This window comes from Peromyscus maniculatus, chromosome 5 (genome assembly GCF_049852395.1).
Source record: "Peromyscus maniculatus bairdii isolate BWxNUB_F1_BW_parent chromosome 5, HU_Pman_BW_mat_3.1, whole genome shotgun sequence".
Classification (NCBI taxonomy): domain Eukaryota; kingdom Metazoa; phylum Chordata; class Mammalia; order Rodentia; family Cricetidae; genus Peromyscus; species Peromyscus maniculatus.
In genome coordinates this window covers 12,238,249-12,252,675 of record NC_134856.1, presented here as the reverse complement: position 1 = coordinate 12,252,675, position 14,427 = coordinate 12,238,249, and the positions used below count along the sequence as shown (strand labels likewise).

Here is a 14,427-nt window from a genome sequence, read left to right as displayed (position 1 = left end):
TTTTCTGTCACACAACTTAGTATGTTTCTGTCCTCAGAAGACAACCTCAACTATTCCCTCCAATACGAGTGAGCCTCATTTGAACAATACCCTATACACATGTTGGTGGTTGAGCACAAAGTCCAGACCACAGGCATGGAACAGGACAGCTAGACCTCACTGCGCTCCATCCTCAAGGCTCATGTGATCCATTGCAGAAGCCCCACACTCTGCTAAACGAAAACATAGATTATATATTCAGAGGCTTTCAGGTCACTTATGTAGATTTATCTCCCAGGTCATACACAAATCCCAACAGACGAAAGTACAGATACCATCAAAGTCCAACTTGGTGAACCATGAGTTTTATTGGGGTTATTTACAGGGAAGTCAGTAAGGGGTTGGTTGCTTACTGGAGCAGAAGTGACTCGAGGACAGTTGCATCACCAAAGCCCACCCCAGCATGGGTGATAGACAGCTCCCCAAAGCTGGGATCCTGGAGCACACTGCACAATCTGCAGGCAGCTCAGCAGGTTGGAGAGCGTCCTTTTCAAGAGACTCTGGTCAAAAGCTTTTCTAGGCATATCCGCTGGTTTCTGCTTCTTCCAGGCAGCTGAGCTGGTCTCAGAATCTTTGTAGCTTCTCTCCTCTGAGAGTCTTCTTTGCAGCTCTGTTCTCAGAAGAATCATCAGCTTCTATTGCTTACTCTGGCATTCAGTGGCCTAGTTGATCTGGTCAGTTTCAAGGACTTCCGGAAACTATTTTGAGTTGTTTACCTTTCTGCTTGGGGACCTTCCCATTAGGATGGAACCTGGTTAGTACTATCTCTTCATTATGACCATTGTGACCTAAAATGTTGCTTGCTCTATGAATGAGGAAATGGGAGCAAATCAGCAAATGCCTCGTCCCAGGTCCCCAGTTTCGAAGTGGCATTGGAAGTGAGTTTGTCCCTAGCATGGTCCAAGGACCAAGCTCTTAGTGTGGTGAAGTGAAATCTTGGCTACACATTAGAGTCACCTGGGGAGTTTTAAAAGGCTCTGCTGCCAGGATCTTACCAGCCTGGGTACATCCAGGGCACATGGACTTTTGTTATCAGTCTCTCCCCAGAATCCTACCATCCAGCCATCATTGAAAGCCCCCGGATTAGTCCTCACAGTTCCCTCTCCCTGTGGGGTCTCATGCCATAGAAAATCTAGCACCTCTTTTATTCTTCTCCAGAGGAGCATGGACTCAGACCCCAGAGCTGTAGCAGAGTTTGTGGGCTAAAGTTCTGGGAGTTCTTTCTTATTTTATGAGTGTGGTTTGGACAGGGAAACAGTGAAAAATGGAGGCTGGGGGGTAGTGCTGATCCATGCTTCCCGGCATGCTCCTCTCACAGAGCAAACAGCATTGTTTTTCTTTAGCTCCTGGCAGTCATTGTTCTTATAAATTAAAGTGGTAAATGAAAGCCCCCCATCTTGGTCTGGTTAGTATTTGATTCCTCCCCTGAGTGGCCAGCATGTCGGCTCCCGCAGAGACGCACAGCAGGAGGGAGAGGAGACCTAGTGCTATTGTTGCTCTGAGCTCCTTCCAGGCCCAGCCATGTGGTGGAGGGAGAACATTCTTGTCTAAGGTTACACAGGGGCCTGGGGGCCTAGGGGAGGGAGCAGAAGGCAGGGAGAATGTCGGAAACCTTCCGCTCTATAGATTTCTCCTTTCCTCTCCTCTGTCTCCTGCTCCCACAAGCCTTCATGATTACCCTGAACTGGGTTCTGAGCAAGCTTTCACATCTGAACCCTACCTTATTCTCCCCATTTGTGGAGATAGGAAATGAGTGGCATGGTCAGACAGCTAAGTAGAGGCCCAGCTTTAGGTCTGAGGCAGAGCTGGGCCTCGGCTGTCTGCCCCAGGGCTCTCGTCTCAGAGGTCTGGCTCAGGAGAGAAGGGGCCTCTGCTGGTAGTCAGGAGTGCTTCTCACACCTCCCTTTCCTCAGTCCTGCCTATAAACTTCCCAGAGCACAGCATTGTCATGGGCTGCCTTTGGATTTTCTGTAGTATATTTCCCTTTTATTGAAATACTTCTGCTTTTAAGACAACTCAACTCTGTCTGGAGAGCCAGCAAATGTGAGTCCCCGTGCCAGCGCTGTGGAGGTTGGGTAATTCCTTCTTTTCCCCAGGCACGCTGGTCAAGTTTGTTGCCATCTTGTACTCATTTAGGCCGACAGACTGAACATATCATTCAAGGGAACAAAACTGCTCCTCTCCCCAGACTCTGGGCCTGAAGCCACACAGCTGAAGGCCACTAAGGTCTTTATCTAAAAAAGACACCTTCAGTGAATGTTTCAGGATAGAAAATTTTTACCCATGACACCGTTGGCGAGGAAGGGAATTCTCCCTCCTCCCCAATACTAACCCTTCACGCTTAAATGTCAAGTGGGAAATGGAGCCATTTTGGCCCGAAGGCTTAGGAAAACCTGGATGGTGCCCTCAGTGATGATTCACATCCATTAAGCTGCCAGAAAAGGAATACAAACCCAAGTTACTTGTGCCAACCCCACAGCCTGGGAGGTTGGCCCTCAATTCTCTTCTCCATGATCAGCTCTGGAGTCTGGTTCTTCAAATGCATGTGGGGAAGCATGTTCCATGAGAGCAACTTCAGCTGTGTGACTAGACATTCAGGCATTTTCCCAAGTTTCAGGCAAGCAGGGGTGAGTCTCTGCAGAGAGAGAGAGAGAGAAAGAGAGAGAGAGAGAGAGAGAGAGAGAGAGAGAGAGAGAGAGAAAGCTAACACGTGTGTGTGTGTGTGTGTGTGTGTGTGTGTGTGTGTGTGTGTGTGATTTTTAATATTCAAATTAGCCAAATGACAATTGACACATTGGACTCATAAAACTATGACATGAAGCAGAATTAAGTATCAAGTGAGGCTAGACTGTTCATTCTATTTTTGGTCACATTCAGCCATTCATTCCCCTCTATCCTCACTGCCTCCTTTTCTCCTTTCTTCTCTTCCCATCTCTTCTCTTTCCCTTCCCACCTTCCATCATTTCTCTCTCTGGAAATAAAGGCTATAAGTCAGGGAACCACTTCTGATTTGAGAATAGCAGGACTCAAAGATTGGCCAGGCTGACAAACTGGGTTGGGAAATGTATTCTAGGATGCAGGAACAGAAGTTTCCCAGACCCTTGCCTAGGGTCCGGGGAGCGTCTGAAGAGTATAGACAAGTGTCTTGCTGTTGCCAGGAACAAAAGGCAGGTGTGGCAAGGGAGGCATGAACTTGGCAGTGGTGAGCTCTGCAGGTTGCCTCATGCTGTGGGCTTATGTACCTTCTAGAGCTAGACTTCACAACTTGACATGCGTAATTTAGGGTAGGATGATTCTTTCTGGGGAGCGGGGTGGGGTAGCCACGGTCCTGTATCTTTGGCAGTGTCTGTCCTTGGCCTCTACTCAGTAGATACCAGCACCAGCCTTTTCCCTCCATGTATAATGTGTTAGATCCAGACACAGGAAGTGGTGTCTCAGTGAGAAGCTCTGTTTTAGGTGATAGGGGGCTTCTGAGGATTTGGAGACAAAAGAGTGACAGAGTTAGACCGATGTGCACAGGTGCCATCTCCAAGCAGTAGAGAGTGGATCTAAGAGAGCTAGTGTGAGGCAGAGAGACCAGGATTGAGGGATCCAGTAACCTTTTCAACAGTCTTAGAGGGAGAGGATAAGGGGTCTGATATGGGACAGGCTAGTGAGAACCAGAGCCAGGACTACCAAGGGCCAGACATAGGGACTGTTAGGAGGATATGAGACATGGTGAGCAGTATGAAGCCAAATTGGGTGACCTGGGGCTTCAGAGACTGGCTATTTGGGGGATGTGGGTCTCTATAGGTCTTGATCACTCACACAGCTTCATTCATCATTCACAAACAATGTCTTCCACCTCTGCGCCCAGCTCATCCTGTGCTCTCCTGGCTGCTGGCAGCCTTGTCAGAAGAGCCTGGCCTGCCCACACTCTTTGTGGAGCCTTGTGAATGCTCTTCAGGTTCTTCTGCAGACACCTGCTACTGCTCCCGAAGCCTAGCCCCAGATGTGGTAATAGCTACAGCTGCCATTTGTGAAGCATTTCCTGGGCTCAAGGTATGGCCCACATTCTGCAACTGAATCCTCATGAGACTCCTTGCTGAAGATGTTAGCATGAGCCTCTTGGCATGGGCCCTATCCCGGGTGCTTCATGCAGGCTAGAGTCACCAGCCTCTAACACACAGCCTGGATCAAAGCAGAGCTACAGAGAGCTTGGGTCTAGGTATGGGATCAGGTTAAACAGGATCCAGGGACAGGGCCCACTGTGGGAGCCTGAAAAGCTTCTGTGCCACGTTCTTCTACTTCCTTTCATGTTCATGCAAATACTAGACATCCGATAGGGATGAATGAATTACTGAATGAATGAATGAAGCAGAAAGCATTAGCAGTGGTCTTCACACTTTCACAGGCCACTCACAAGTGTTAATTCCTCAGATGGTGGATCTCCAGACTGGGAGTCTACACTCTCAGAAGCACTGAGCCTGATTTTTTGAGCTGGTCTAGTCAAGGTGGTTCAACTTCCCATTACCCTTACCTGTGCGCTCCTCCAAGCACCCCGGCTTCCACAAGAGTTACAAGCCCACTTCTCAGAAGCCTCCCTGAGCCTTCTCTTCCTCAAGTACAGAAAGCCAATTGTATTATACCAGTAAAGTAGACAGTTTCTGGAAGGCTCAAATTGGTCTAGCAGAAGCCTGTCATTTGGGTAGGCCTCTGTTGTAGTAGGTTCAATCTTTGGATGTCATTCAAAGACATTACTGCCCAAGTACCAACTCCCCAGAGGCTCTGACTTAATTGGTTAAGAGTGAATAGACAGCAGCAGATCTCTTTATGCTATAAAACATCTTTTAAAAGATTGATTTTTCTGGTGGCTCATGGGAGACTGAAGCAGGAAGATTGCCGTGGGTTCCAGGCCAGCCTGGGCTACATAGTGAAACAGAACATCCAACAGCAACAAGAAAGAGAAATATTTATTTTGACATTAGACGACTAATCCTAATATGTGAGTTGAGAATCCTGTTCCTGAAGGGGAAAAATGCTCAGAGACAGAGCTGCGCTCACAGTTGGTGCCCCTGGCAGGTTCTGAGTTATATTCAAATTAAAGCCTTTATTCCATAACTCTCTTTAGGTGGAGGTGGAAGAAGAGAAAGAAAACTAGGGGAGAAGAAGAGGAAAGGAGGGTGAGAAAGGATTGGGGGGACAAAGAGGAAGAGGGTGCTGAGAAGGCAGATACACATATGTATACATAAATATTAGATAATAAATATAAATATTTATATAGATATATTTTAGACAATTAACTGTCTTCCTATCAAAGATGTATGAAGATTTTGCCATCAGTGTATCCTTTAGAATGAGTGTTTTATTCTAAGGAAGGATAGCGTAGGAACCTGCTGCTTGCATGTAACACTTCAGTGTGACTTATAACCAGCCTCTCCCTGAAGCTGAACACAGACATTTGCAGAATGACACACAGGGAAGTGAAATTCCTATGTGGGGAAATGGGAGGTTGCCTTGGGCGGCATGAAGGACCTGGAGAGCTGGGCTTTCCCACAAGGAGAAGGAGGACTTACAGGAAGAACCAGCATGTCGGAGACTCACCTTTCTTTCTTCCCCAGCTCTTCCTAGAGTGGTTCTGGGTCCTCATTTCTAAAGCAGAAGACGGACTGCTGGGTTTAACTAGAAGAGTTGAGAACATTTGTCTGTTTTGAATACAACACGTAGCTGCCAGACCTGGGCTCAGCCCTGGAAACCCAGGAGCGATTTATCTACCCCTCTCTCCTGGAAGACCTTTGTGTGATGAACCTCGATATCACACTGTGAAAAATGTGTCTATTCTGAACAGGTGCAGACCAATGTCTGTGTCTTGACATTATCTCTGCAGTGCTACAGAATAGCACGTGTGCTGACACTAGGTAGTTAAAGTAATCTAGAGATGATATAGAAGGCACAAAAGGAGCTGTGTATGAAATACCCAGTACAATGCCCTTTTATCTAAGGAGCTTATCAGTATCTGTGGAAGGTTGTGGAACCAATCCCCCAGGGATACTGAGAGATAACTATGCAGTCAGCCTTGGTGTCCCAAGTAGATGCTCTTCTGGCAGATGAGTCAGGAGCCATGGGAACTGAAAGGGTTAAAGATATATGGCAAGGGTTATTGGTGAATCCTTCTGGAGGAAAAGACATTGGAGGCAGCCTTGTCGGCCAGCTGTGGCCTTTGAGTGTGGCACTCAGAGGCAGGTAGGTGGAGACCATCCTGGGGGCCCCCTGTAGCTCCCTGACTACTCACAGCATATGCGACTCTTTATTGTGATTTTACACTTAATGCCACTGCCGATGTTGGATATAACCCCATGAAGGCAGGGACTGCATGCCAGGGGCCTCCCAGGTGTGTCTGTGGTCCAGATAGGCCAGCCTGGAGCCGACCTTTCCAGAGGAATGCATGACGTAGGTGTGGTCAAAGGTCCCACTGAGGCACTCTCTGTCCTCCTTGCTGACTTCCTAGGGTGTGGAGTTGTCTGTGAGCCTCTGCACCCTGTGGGACACCCAGTTCCTGGGACCTGAGCTACTACGTTATCTATTTGTCTTAGTTGACTTTGGGTTCTAATTAACAAATGGTCATTTGCTTACTGTCCTGATTTCATCCCCTCACTGTACGTGGTACGCGAGGTTTCAGGCTTTCAGAATGCTTATTCTGTCTGTTTTTGTTGCTTAAAAATGCAATTTATGGAAGGGTTACATAGCACAAAGAAATGCATATCAAAAAAAGACAGCTCGGTGACTGTCACAAACTGAACACAGCCACGTGACCAGCACCCAGCTCAGGAAACAGGTCCCTAGGAATGCCCGTGGGTCCTTCCCTAGGTGGCAATCCTCACTTCCAGCCCAGATTGACTTCTGACCATCTAGATTAATTTTCCATGTTTCACAGAACTTCATATGCATGAAATCAGACAGAAAATGCTCATTTGATTGTCTGCCTAAGATGTGAAAGGCTCATCTCCACGGGCATAGATGCTTCCTAGTAGGCCACACTCTGTCCATTCTACCATTGGTGGACTTTTGTTTTGGGGGTTATTTTGTGTGTGAGAACACTAATTCTACTAATGGTGGATTTTACTTTTTAGGGGTTGTTGTTGTTGTTGTTGTTGTGGAGGGGGGGCACTGTTCTTTCTCCTACTGAGAACTGCCAGCTTAGAAAGTGAACTCTGGAGAACAGGGGCCCTCCCTGTCCTGTCATCATGTTCTCAGGACCAGTAAGTGGCACTCCAGCAGGCCATCCTGGGTGCTGGCCATAGCTGAGTGGCGGGTCCTGTCACCATCCCTAGGCACTTGGCCATCCTCCCTGACACTGTCCTCTTTCCTGCTCACAGGCGGGGCGTTCTTCATCTGCACGAGAGCAGTGGGATCCATGACATTGGCCTGCCCCAGTGGCAGCTGCTGCTCTGTCTGATGGTCGTCATCATCGTCCTGTATTTCAGCCTCTGGAAGGGCGTGAAGACGTCGGGAAAGGTGATGCCTCCATGCCTCTGCAGCTGGGGGGATGGCTTTGGAAATACGCCTCTTGTTTTGTGTTCTCCTAGCTACAACCAGGTGGTTGGTGCACATCGGTGCGTCTAGGACCCCAGGTTCAGGGCATCCCCTCAGCTCTACCACTGTGTGGACAGATCTGTTACCCTAAACCTGACTCTGCCCAACAGCAGGATCAAGGGGTGCAAGTAGATCAGGCCTACTCATACTTTCCCTTGGAAGCTTCCATAATAGCAAAGGCCGGGGCTTGGGACATCGCCTAAAACCAAGGCTAAAGATTTTTGACCTTTAATTCTCATCTGAAACTGCATGTAAACATTGCATTGTACTCAGGAAATGGACAATTTGCATTACTATGAATAAGTCCATGCTAAATTTTTGGGAGAAAGATGTTTTGAAAGATAATTAGATGCATGTTTTTGTTCTAATACAGTGTGGGGCACCCCCCCCCAACTGTCTAGATACTTAGGAGAACACAAGGTTAGCTAGAGAGTGAAGGTGGCATTCTGAACTTGGATGATGTTGCCTCCTGTGGCCAGCTCCAGGGATGGTGAATATTTACGGAGGCTCCAGCTGATTCTCATCTTGGGGAATAACATGGGGATAACCACCTTACCGGGAATCTATGTTGCCTAGAATTCTACTGTACTTAAAGACAATAGAGCTAGAAAGTGTTCTTTCTAATGTTTTATTTAGATATTGCTTTGGAACAAGCCACACCAAAATATAATGAGTTATAATGGTAAATATTTTATCATGTCTCATAGTTCTGGGAATGGACTGTGTGATATTGGGCCATGTCTGGAGCCTTGACTGGGACATCCTAGGTGGTCGGGACTGGCTGGGAGCTGAGTTGGAGTTGTCCATCTGAGGGCTTAGGATTGTTTCCACGTAGCTTTTCCGTGTTTCCTGGACATCTCACATCATGACAGCTCACTTCCCGGAGCACACTCCAGGCAGAAGAGACTCACACATGCAGTAGTTCTTCCAGTCTCTGCTTACATCATGCTTGCTCTTTGCCCCAGTGTCAAAACCAGTCCAGGATCACTACCGTCCTGATGATCGGCACACAGCAGGTCTCCAGTAAATGCTTAGTAATGGGCTAAGGATGGGTGGCTAAGTTTAAGGGACTTTATGAAGTGCTTAGCTCAACTTATTAAGCTTTTATGGGCACCTACTATGTGCTATCCTAGAGGCTAGGACTAGCAGTACACAAATAGAGGACAGATTATGCCCTCAGTTGCTTTCATCTATTTGTGTTCCTGATGGACTTGGGGTCAGCAGAGGTGTCCAGTATTTATCTATGTGCAGCCTCCTTCAAATAAATACCAGCAGCCACAAACTACACTTGTCCTTATTCTGTAGTTTTTATTTTAAACTTAATTTTACCTTAGAATAATTTCATACTAAGTAGTCCAGCTTTATCTCTTTTTTCAGTTATACCTGAATAAAACTATAAACTGTAGGTCCTGAGACTGTTATTAAGCCAACCTATCAGGTAGTTACATCTAGACAGACAGATGTAGCCACGTGTATGTTTACCTGTACTTTGATGAGATAGGCAATATTTCCTACTGTGTGTCATGGTCAAAAAGCCTGAGATGCCGCTTTGTGGACAATGGATACTTTTTCAGCTGAGAAGTTCTACAAAGGCCATGGAGAAGGTGATATTTGTGCTACACCTGTTAGGACAGGCATGGGTAGAAGTGAGGAGGAGGAAAAGTTTCTCACTGGAAGAAACTGAGCAAATCTGCTGAGGTGTGGAAGCCCTAGACAAGCCCTGCTTAGGGTTCTCTGTGTGCTCTTGGTACCAGGATTAGGCCTCACAGCCCATCCAGAGAGCTGCAGAAGATGGATGTGGGGCCATCAGTATCCTAATGTGGCAACCCAAGCTTATTCCACATAGTCATGAGCAGACCATAAGCTGCAGAGAGGGAGACTTGTGTTACCTAGAGATCAGCAGGAGAAGGAATGGCTGAGCATGCCCAGTTCCTCTTGCCAAATGTGCTTTCTAAGGTGAGGAGTGTTTCCCCAGGAAAGCGCTCTCCATGTGGGAACAGGAAGAGGGACATGAGTGGCTCTGCAGGGTCAGCTGAAGCCAGGACCCCCATTTGTATAAGTCCCCTAGAATTCTGAAGTTAGAACACAGAGGTCGCAGGTGGTCCTCAGGGGAGGACATTTCCAGAATTGGCTTCACTTGGCACACTTCCGGTGCTGTCTTTAATTGTTTTTATAAACTGGCCGATGAGGAATCCAAGAGTATTGCTTATTTCTTTCCAAGACAGAACACAAGCTCTTCTTAGTCCGCCTCCAGAGTCACAGAGGGGACCTGTGATGACGCATGAGTCAAACATGTGCAAGTGAAGATGACTTGGAAAGATACTGACTGCTTGGCTCTTGGGAAGGTGGGAGTCTGAACCAGGGGAGGGGGATACCCCGACCACACACTCCGTGACAGCTGTGTTGGCCTGGTGAGCACCTCAGAATAGAAGGCGGTCAGAAGCAGCGTTCACTCACCTCCCCATCACCCAAGTTCCCACCCAATCTTTACACAGTGCACTGAGTTTGAGAAACATCAGAGGCCCCTCTTCCAGCGACATGAGATGAGGTGGCAGAGCTGTCCGGGACCAGCCATTTGTTACCTACTGCACTGCCGGCCTTGGGGCAGTTTGGAAGGTGGGAACATAGAGGCCACGTCCAGAATTCTAGCAAGAGGTGGTGGAATTGAGAAGAGACAGAAAGCCAGACAAACTCAGAGATTAACTGAGTTTTAGAATATTTAGTAGATAAAAAGTTTTTTGCTTGTATCTGCATTTATAGTCAGGTCATAATTCTAGCTGTCTTCCTACTTCTGTGTCAGTACAAGCTGATCCTGACTTCACAACTTGACTAAGTTATGGACTGAGTTACACACAACAGAGTCATTTGCATATGGTCCATGCTTACACTAAACTATGTATAGCGTGCTGTCTTCTTAAGCAATGTTAGTGTTATGCCATGCCCTACACATTCTTCTGTATGAAAGATTATCTTCCTTGTTAGTGAAAATGGCCCTGGAACTCAGTTCAAAGACCACAAATCCTAAGTCTGGAAAAGTTAATGAAGTTTCACAGAGATACAGTGTGGATATTTTCTTTATTATTTATTTTAATTCTTATTTGTGTGCACACGTGTATGTTTTGTATGTGTGGATGACACATGTGTATTTGGGTGTGTGTGTGTACATGTGAAGCCCAGAGGGAAGACTATGGATTTTCATTCCTGTACACTGTGGTTGTTGTTTGTTTGTTTGTTTGTTTCTTTGTTTAAGAGAAGGTTTCTCATTGGCCTGGCACTTGGCAAGTAGGCTAGGCTAGCTGGCCATGAACTGTAGGGAGCTTCCTCCCAGTGGGTGTGTCCAGGGAGATGCTGCTGTTTCGTTATTGAAAGTATGCAAGCCTAGCTATGCACCCAGGCATCGGGCCAAGAATGGTCTTGGTCAGGGTGAGTTCCCTGGATTACTACCATTGATGTCACTCAGAAGCTCATTAGAAACGGGAGCTCCTACCCACCCACACCAGATTAGAATCTCTCCAGGAAGGGGCAAACATCTGAACTTTACTGGGGTGCCCCTCAGGGTCCTCTTAGACCCACAGTTGGAGAAGTTCTAGTTGGTGTTGTGCTTTGACACTGAGGCTATAAATACCCACACCACTGGGAGGAAGCTCTGCCGTCTGGGGCTCTTCCTTTATGAGCCACAGTCCTCTTCATTTTTATGATCAGCCATTGGTTTGAGTTTGTTACTGTGGAACTTCAGATATTATCCATAGACACAGCCAAGTGGATAAGAATTTATGTTTAAGCATGGACAAGGTGGAACAGGCCCTTAATCCCAGCACTCAGAAAACAGAGTTTGAGGTCGGCCTGATCTATTAGAGCAGGTTAGCCAGGGCTACCTAGTGAAACTCTGTCTCAAAACAAAAACAAACAAGCAAAACAAAAATAAAAGATAGTAACAACTAAAACCACAAAAAACCCCAACCCAAAAAGTGACAGAATAGAGAAAAAGGAATTAGTTGTTCATTTTGTCCTTTATCTCACATTTAAGATGAGGCCTGGGATGGAGATAACAGAGCTCAGAGGGCTCTTCCTTTGCTGTGTGCACAGGGGCACACATGGATGTGAGGGAGCTGTCCACCAGCCTTTGACAAAAGGTTCTAGATGGCTGAAAACACATTTGCCACCGAAAGCTTTAATTTTGAATGTATAATCATGGGGCGGGGGGGGGGGGCGGGGGGGGGGGGAGCTGTTCTTCCTTGATGCCTGATGCCCTCACATTGGTCTCCATTATACCTTGGTGCATTCTTTGGGCAAATTAAATCTGTGTTGGGGCCTCAGTCATGGCCAGTGCAGGACCACCTCCAGACTCCTTGGGGGATTCCTTGGGTTGGAACACTGGGTGCTGTTTCCATGGGAGGAGTGTGGTCACACCCAGCCTGCTGGGTAGGACAGTGCAGCTGGGCCACAGCTGTTGACATGAGTTGTAGGAGACTGTAGCTATTAGAATAAGGCTGGATGATGGCTCTTCTTTGTTCCAATTGCCAAGGGATGAGATCCATTTGTCCCAGTTGGAGAGATTGAATCATCTGAGACCAATGAGAGGCCACCCAGATGCAACAGCTTCACTTTCAAGGGCATGTTTTTCTCCCCACTTATTATCAAGTTTGTCCCCCATGTTTCTGTACCCACAGCCCCTCAAAGAACACAGAAGTTTGTGTTCTCAAAGACATGCACAGAACTGCGGAGTGGCTAACTGGATGCCGTTTAACAGGGGAGCCTTTCTGGTTTCCTCTGAACCAGATGTGCCCCCTCCCACTGATGGGCCTACTCTGTTTCCTCACCCATTCTTTTGCCCATATTTTCATCCTTTCTTTGGTCAACTCTGTCATTCACTAAGGCTCTGGTTTGTAACTCACCTGCTCTTGCATCTGTCTATCCCTCCGCTCAATCATCTGCCCACTTAGCTACCCATCCATTCATTTAACCAAAAACCCATCCATCCCATCTTCTAACACAACCTTTCTTCTATATGAATGTTCACTCATTCACCTAACAGACATTTCAAAGGACCCATATATACCAGGAATAAGGAAATAAGGGAGGTGAATTCCAGTTTCTAAACACATATATAGAAAATGTGTAAATTTGTCACTAATATATCAATCTTTGTTTTGAGCCCATATCTTTCCAGGTTGGCAAAGAACTTTACCTTTAGTCATGTCTTCCACGTTCCCTCTAGGGTTGCGTATGGACTCTTTGGGGGCAGAGTGCTGTAGGGGGAACCCACCTGTTCCTTAAGCTATATGTCCACTCATGTTTCAGTGGTGCTTTCCTTGGCCCCAGCTCAGTGTTCTGTCCGGGGCCCAACTTCTCCACAAAGAAAAATGCTACAGCCCACAGCTGCATCAAGAGTGAAGGCATTTAACCTTGGCTGCCCATTGACCTCTGTTGGGAAAAAATATTGGAGCTGAGGCTGTACCTTAGGCCATTTGAACCAGAAGTCCCAAGACTGGGAACTCTCCTCTACATTCTTGTATATAACTCCCCCTGAGTACTGTAGTGTATAGCCAAGAGCATGAAGGATCAGAGACAATACCAACCCTCCTAGTCATGTCTTTCTTTCTCTGTCCCTGCAAGCTGAGCTGGGTGTGGCTATCTGCTTCAATTCTATAGGTAATCTCTTTCCTTTTGTGTTTCTGCAAAGATAATTTGTCTTGGTTTCGATCTGCTCCTACTGAGGTGGAGAATTTTTTCTGTTTTCTATCCATTCCCATGCACCACAGACTTGAGAGAAGGCACTTAAATGTGAATAAAGACAAAGAGAGAAGCTAAGTGTTTTGCACATATCTGTAATCCAGCACTTGGGAGACTGAGACAGGAGGATTGTGAGTTTGAGGGATTCTGGGCCACAAGTGAGCTGATGTCTCATAAAAAAGATGCATCTCAGTGGGAGAGCACTTGCTTGACATGTGGAAGGCTCTGGGTATTATCCTCAACACTGAAGGAAATACAAGCACATGTACACAAGAAGAGAAAGTGTTAAAGGTGATGGCAAAGGAGGGGAAGGAAAATGGAGAGAGAAGAGAGGGAGAGAGACCGGGCGTTTTAATAGTCCGCCTCTAAGCTGAGGGCAGCAGCCAGTGCCTGTGGTGTGACGGAGGCAAGCCCGACAGGGATTGGGTGGTGTGCTCAGTTCCATAGGAAGTAGCCTAAAGGGGCTGGGAAAGGCAGCTTTGTTGACAAAGAGGTCTTGGGGCTTTGAGAGGCCAGTTTTCGTCCCTGGTGACCGCCATTTCTGTCTGAGCCCTATTCTCTAAGTGACGGACTCAATCAGTTCTGAGCCTCTTCAGGGAGCCCTGCATCTGTTCCTTGTCCTGTCCCTGGAGTCTGGCCAAGGACCTGGCCCTGAGATGAAGATGGTGCCTCAAACACTAGGAGAAGGAAGCTGGGGGGGGCATGTTTGGCTTTCTGGGAAAAGACCCAGTATCTTTGACCTAGTACCTCCCCGGGTCACAGGCAGAGCGAGACTCTCACATCCAGTTTGTCGATTGCTCAGGTCGTGTGGATCACAGCCACCCTGCCTTACTTTGTGCTATTTGTGCTCCTGGTCCATGGTGTCACGCTGCCTGGTGCCTCCAATGGCATCAACGCCTACCTGCACATTGACTTCTACCGCCTCAAAGAGGCCACGGTGAGTGCCCAGTGGCCACCTAGCATTGGGCCAGGTGGTGGGAGGCTTCTTAGTGGCAGGTGGTGATGGGTGCGGTAGCAGGCTTAAGAAGGGTACATTTCAATATGCTTCTTTCTTGGTTCAGTGTCCAGCTTACCACTACGCTA

The 14,427-nt window shown here is 47.3% G+C and overlaps 1 protein-coding gene across 1 annotated transcript in view; it reads left to right on the top strand.

The window, feature by feature from the left end:
• Positions 1–14,427, top strand: part of Slc6a2 (solute carrier family 6 member 2) — a 40,677-nt gene that overhangs the window by 14,902 nt on the left and 11,348 nt on the right. Inside the window, exons 5-6 of the mRNA XM_006984050.3 lie at positions 7,395–7,533; positions 14,147–14,281. Coding sequence (XP_006984112.1) covers positions 7,395–7,533; positions 14,147–14,281 — 274 coding nt within the window. The remainder of the gene's footprint in view (positions 1–7,394; positions 7,534–14,146; positions 14,282–14,427) is intronic.